We start from the raw sequence: 6,471 nt of genomic DNA, 5'->3' as shown, positions 1-6,471 counted from the left end.
GTCTTTTCTCTCTATTGTCCAAGCAGCTACGGTCCAATATATTTTAAAACTGAAATGGTTTATTGACTTGCAGACGGCACGCGCACACGTAGCTAAATTTGTTGTTACCTACCCTGTCAATGGTCAGCACAAAGAGGCTTTTTTATATACATATCGTTGCATGACACGACAAGTAAAACGCTTTGCTCGTTTTCTACGTTTTAGGTCGACCAGAAAGGGCTCTTTGGGCGTCATCTTTCTTCCATATTGTTCCAACAAACAGCCTACTAGGAAAAATAAGGTACTAGCCTTGCTTGATATGTCACTTTCTTCCATGTATTTCTTCTGCACTACTAGCCGGTAAATCCAGATTTGTCCGTCCAACAAACATGAGTATGTAATTAGCTAGCTCGAGATACTTCACCCGTTCGATGTGCCCAAAGTCCACACGCGCTTTTGGACAGACCCCACCGCGAACAGTGGAACATGCGCGCTGGCTAGCCGTATGTGTAGTAGATCCATTCTAGGACGTGTACGGCCGAGACAGCAAAATGAAATCCCAACCAGAAACATCCGTTCGTGCATGTCACGTGCCTCGCCTCGGTCTCGGTGACGGTAGTTCTTACTACCAGTACCAACTACGAGCTTCCTCGCCGGAGAAGAATCCACCGGCTGTGCGCTCAATCTGTGCGACTGTAGTACTAGTAGTATGCGTGAATACGCACTAATATGTCGTGTGGAGAACAAAAGCTAGAGGGACCGAGAGCTTTCCGTGGACACGTCAGGGGCGTGTCTGGAAGCTGCCGAGCGTATCTGATCACAGTAATCTCTTCCGGTACAAGCTACTAGGATATGGATCCATCACTTGCATCTCTAATCTCTAATCACTCTAAGAGGACGAACGAGATGCTTCTTTTTTCCAGATAATAATAAAAACCAAACAAGAACGCATACTCTACTCAAGTCGTAAGTCGTTGATCAGTGGTGCAGACGGGAGTGATTAATTTAGCGAAGGCAGAGGTAGAGTATTGCAAAGAGAGTGTGTGTTTGGAGGAGGGTGGTATACGTACGTAGGTGTTGAGCTGGCGGACGAAGGAGGAGAAGTTGCAGTGCTTGAAGTGGAGCGGGAGGAGGTCGCGGGCGAGCTCCACGGGCTTCCACACCACGAACGACCGCCCGTGCTCGCTCCACGAGATCACCTCGTCCGTCCCGCGCTCCTCCACCATCTGGTGCGTCTTGGTCAGGAACGGCGCCGGCCCTCCGCCGCCGACCCTCACCACACCACCACCACCACCACCACCCTTCTGCTGCTGCTGCGCCGCCGCCCCGGCCATCCTCGCCGGCTCAATCACAATCACCTAACAGATGTCTCTCTACCTAATACTAGTAAGTTTGGTGTATCTATGTATGTGTAGAACTGGATTATAATCAATCAAGATTCAAGGGTTGATCGAGAAGCTAGCAGGAGAGGGCGGCGGAGAAGAGGAGGAGCGCGGTGAGGAACTCCCAGCCCCAGACGTAGAACCCGGTGACCAGACCGCGGCCTCCTCCCATGTAACCTGCACGGTGGTGTGTGCGCCTTTCAGCTGGGTTTGTTTGTGGTTGCCGCGATGGCTCTCCTCTCTTCTCCTACCTCCGCTAGCCTCGCCCGCCTCTGCAGCCGCGGGGGATATAAAGGACGGACGGAGAGACAGAGGACGGGGGGGTCACGCCGTCGCAAGCGCGAGCGGAGGTTGCTTTCGGTCCGGGGCTCTGGTTTCAGTGCGTGCTTGCCCCCGGCCGGTCCAAATAAGAACCTTCCCCTCGCTTCCCTAGAGCCGTGGCCGCTGCTCGCTTCGCTGTGCTCCGTGGATAGCGCCCACCGTGGACCAGCACGGGACTCGCGGCCACGTGGCTGGTGTGCGCGTGGTGTACGGTGGGACGTGTGTATGGAGGCCCTGGGGTGGGCAGGGACGAATCGGGTGTCCTTTCGTCAACGCACCTGGGCCGCTTCTAATGCTTCGAGAAATGTCGGGACCGGAATTTCTCCTCCCTCCCCTTATCTTTCGGTTTTTCCTCGGGGAGAAAGTGAGCCAGAGAGGCGCTCGTGGAAAAGCGACCCATCGAAAGCGGATTTTCTCGATTCGGTGGCGGCTTTGCCCGCTGCATCCATCCATCGCCGATCGGTTTGTCCTCTTCCTCCTCTCGCTCTCCCGCCACCTGTCTGTATGTATGTATCCTTCCAGTCTAACTGAACTTTAATCCCAACGCCGCACGACGGAAAACGGCGCCACAAGCACAAACGAGTCTACGCTTCTTTTGCTGGACCAATCTCTTGGCTACAGGGGCTAGTTCTTGGAAGATTCAGCCGACCACTGCCCCTTGAAAACGTGAATGCTCTTCTCTGAATTCAGGTGAGAGAGCGTATTGGACGGATCATCAAGTGCAGAAGCCGCTGCTGCTTTCCTTGTTATGGAACGAAATGACGCGACGCTACTCGAGGATGGCGTCAATCAACGCCTAATCGTTCAGATTTGTTTTTCGAAAATTAGACCACTAAATAAGGGCCTCTGGGACCGGAAATGGCATTCGGCACGTCGATCTCACGCGTATCTGCGCAGTCGTACAGCAAGTCCTATTGCACCAACCCCACGGAGGCAGAGGGGTTGCCATCACCACTTTGAACCAGGAACTAGGAAGAAGATTCCATGACCAACCAGTGCAGTACCATGGCTAGTTTATTTCTCCGTTCCAGAAGTCACATCCCCCGTGGAAGAAATTGACCTGCGACTGGATCATCCGACTGACCCGGTTGCACCGCATCGCACCAAGAAGCAGGCGCACGGGTGGACCGGTCCCGTCCGGGCGAGTAGTACAGCCGATCGTGTGGCGTGCGGACGGTGGCTGGCCGTGTTTGTCTTCGCGGGGGTTGGTCGCTTGTCAGACTCGGCGATCGCCTGCCTCACCAACTGAAACGGAACGAAAAGGCAAATGCGAAGGCGGTGTGGAAGGGGAGAAAGCTGCCGGGTGGAGTCGTGGGGAGGACGAGGGGGAAAGGTTCCTTGCTGCTGACTGGCGATGCGTGATGAAATGCTTGACTTTGGGTGCCATATCCGCAAAACATCCCCGCTCGGTTACATACGTGCGTGATGATGGGGTTTGGGTTGCTTCGTGTGTTGTAGACTTGTCCTAGCATTTGTAGGTGGACTCACTTCATGGGCAGGGCCGAAGCTAGCTACCTTTCTTTTTTTCCTCTGAAGATTAGCAGAAGAGTTGCTACGCGCGACCCCAGATCGTCGGGTCTGTCTGTTTGGGCCCAAACGGACAGACGAGCCGGCTCAACGCGCGACCTATCCTCAAATTGTGTCTGTTTTTTGTCCGGCTCGACTCATTTCAAGCGCATACTTGATCCAGCTTTGTGGTCAGACAACGAACGAACGGGCACGCGGCGTCCCGGCGTCCGCCTCGGACCCGCGTGTCGGCCGTCCAACTACCTCCCACCTATCCTAGTCAATGCACGCGGATGGTTGGGCCCGCATGTCAGTGTCGGCGTTCTGGATATGGGGGTATCCAGCCCTGCCTGCCCGCGGCCCATCACGTGGCTCCATCGACGGCCTGATACGGCCCAACTTCAATATCAACAGCTCAAGACCCTCACGAGGGGCTAAGCCTCGCGATGCGGACGACGCCAAGACCCTCGAGGGGATCGTCCTCCTCAGGCTGGCTCCCGAGGGGCGGAGAGTTCTATGCAAGGTTCACCTCACGAGGCTCAGCTGATGTGAGCCATGACAACCAAGGTCAGGCAGGCGCCAAGCGGGCGCAGAGCGCAGGTTTCCTCTTCGGTGCAAAGGAGGCAAGCCACAAGCGCGGTGTCCCGAGAAATCAGCCAAAGGTTTCCATTCTGATGCAACAAGACCAAGACCGCCAGGATGGCAGGACGGAGGTCATCACCGAGCCCACCGCAGCGTCACGACCAGAAGCTTTTCGCAGACGAAGACTACTTTTGTCAGGATAAGCTAAATTGCTTGTCCCCTTTCAAATCCGGCCGTCGTGGGATCCCTTCCCGCCTATATTTGGGAAGAAGACCGATGCCACTATAAATAGGACTTACCCACCACCATAGAGGGGATGGGATCGATTCTCACCTGACCACCTCACCAGCTCTCTTGAGCTCTAGACCACCTCACCTCCTGAGGCCAGTTCATCCACTGTACTAGTTCATCCTCAGCCCTCCAAGGCAATCCACCAAAATGCTGGAGTAGCGTATTACACCACAAGGTGGCCCAAACCAGGATAAACTGCGGTGTCCCTTTGTCTCTTTGAGCTCGACATGCTAGGCTTAGGAGAATCACGAGTAGGCAGGCTGGGTAGGTTGAGATGTCCGCACGCACCCCAAAGTTCGAACCTCGCAAGGGTTTGCGGAACCCGTAATCCGACATTTGGCGCGCCAGGTAGGGGTGCGTCGGATCCTCTCTTCCATCGATCGATCCACTGTCACTCCGACAACTCCATGGCTGACGAGCGCCGGGCCGCAGTCACTCAGAGGGCTCCGGCAGGCGATGGCTGCGCTCGTCTTGCTCCGTCTCCGGTGGCCAACGCCGCCACGGACCCTACCGGCCACGAGTAGCAAGCTTCTTCGTTGCACCCGTCGATGCGCCACGACCGGCGCACCGCTACTCCATCAGTGACTCCAGCAGCTTCGTCCTCCCACTCGCGTCATGGCCCGGCGAACGCACAGGCCGCTCTGCTCATGGCGCGGGAGTTCCTTCGCTGCCGCCCGGTCGACGACTTCTATGAGGAGTGGCTCGAGTAGATCACTGAGCTCGTCAACGCGGCGAGGCCGGCCCACTCCCTGCCTCAGCGGCCGCCCGCTGTAGGCGACGTGGCTCACGGAGATCCTCCACCACCTCCGGCCCAGAGCGCCATCGTCGAGCCAAGGCCTGTGGCGCCGCGGCGCGACCCGCCGCGCCCAGCGCCTTCTCGGGAGGATGTGAGCTGCCAGGTGGTGTAGCGACCTCAAGGAGAAGCGTGCGTCCTTCCAGCGCCCCCGCACCAGGCCCATGTACCGCCACAGGAGGTGGCGGTGCACGTGCACCAGGACCAGGTTCCACCCCCTCGACGGGCTCCAGTGGCCATGACAGGATGCCGCGCATTCACCCCGGAGCTCTGCAATATCGTCTGGCTAAGAAAGTTCAAGCCCGACCTGCCTCCACGCTACGACGGCACCGCTGACCCCCCGAGTTCCTGCAGCTCTACGAGCTGAGCATCGAGGCGGCCAGCGGCGATGAGAAGATCATGGCAAACTGGTTCCCAATGGCCCTCAAGGAGGGCGCGCGTTCTTGGCTCCTGAACTTGCCCGAGGGGTCGGTCTCTTCTTGGGAGGAGATGCGCGGCCGCTTCATCGCCAACTTCTAGGGCACTCGCGACCGTCCACCGGCCGCGGGTGACCTACGTCGCATCAAGCAGCGACCTGGAGAGACCTTGCAGAAGTATATCCAGCGCTTCAACAATGTTCGTCTCAAGATTCCCAAGGTGTTAGACGAGGCCATCATCTCAGCGTTCACTGATGGCGTCCGCAATGTCAAGATGAAGGAGGAGCTCGCCATCCATGAGGATCTCTGCACAGCTCTGGAGATGTTCAACATGGCGAACAAGTGCGCGAGGGCTGTGGAGGGGCGCCTCTCCCTCCTCGAGCTCCCCGATGCTGACCCAGAAGACAAGAAGGCCAAGGCCAAGGACGTGAAGCGCAAGGGGCCGGCCGTGCTTGCGGCCGAGCCGGAGACGAAGCGTGGCTGCGACCATCCCGAGTCACCCAAGAGCAACCGGCCGTTCTGCGTCTTCCACAATGTTCACAGCCACAACACCAATGACTGCCAGGAGCTCAGGGCCCTCTGCGACGGGCACCTCAGTCAACGCCCCAAGCGCAACGATCGAGGCTACAATCGTGAAGGTGGCCGAGGCGGAGGACGCTAGGACGGAAGCGACCACTGTCAGGAGTGGTGCGACCAGCCTCGGGGGGACCGCTGGCAGGGCCAACCTCGCGAGGGCGCCTGGAGGGAGCAGCCTCATGAGGAGCGCCCTCAAGGCAATGCCGGTCTGCCTCCACTGCCTCCACCGCCAAGAAGTAACAAAGATCACCATCAAGACGAGGGGGCTGGGGGCTTCCAGGAGCCTCGAGCCATCACCTGCATCTTGGGCGGCTCACATGCCCCAGCTTCCCACCGCATCTTCAAGTAGTTCATGCGCGAGGTGAATGCAGCGCTCCCCAAGACCGAAGCAACTCGCCCTCTCAGGTGGTCCAAGTGCGGCATCACCTTCAGCTCCTCAGACCAGCTCAAGTGCGCGGCCACTGCTGGCGCGCTCCCCATGCTCCGCTCTCCCATCATCAACAACATGGTCGTCACCAAAACTCTCATCAATGGCGGAGCGGGGCTCAATGTCCTATCTATTCAGACGTTCGATAGGCTCCAAGTGCCATACTACCAGCTTCACCCAACCAAGCCATTTTCAGGA

The 6,471-nt window shown here is 57.7% G+C and overlaps 1 protein-coding gene across 1 annotated transcript in view; it reads right to left on the bottom strand.

Annotated features, from left to right (window-relative positions):
• LOC119310073 (heat stress transcription factor B-1-like) overlaps positions 1-1,734 on the bottom strand; it is a 5,625-nt gene extending 3,891 nt beyond the window's left edge. The window contains exon 1 of the mRNA XM_037585921.1: positions 1,050-1,734. Coding sequence (XP_037441818.1) covers positions 1,050-1,313 — 264 coding nt within the window. The 5' untranslated portion in view covers positions 1,314-1,734. The remainder of the gene's footprint in view (positions 1-1,049) is intronic.
• Between the last annotated feature and the right edge of the window lie 4,737 nt (positions 1,735-6,471).

The sequence above is a fragment of the Triticum dicoccoides genome, chromosome 5B, assembly GCF_002162155.2.
Source record: "Triticum dicoccoides isolate Atlit2015 ecotype Zavitan chromosome 5B, WEW_v2.0, whole genome shotgun sequence".
In the NCBI taxonomy this organism is placed as follows: domain Eukaryota; kingdom Viridiplantae; phylum Streptophyta; class Magnoliopsida; order Poales; family Poaceae; genus Triticum; species Triticum dicoccoides.
This window is presented reverse-complemented; position numbering and strand designations above follow the sequence as displayed.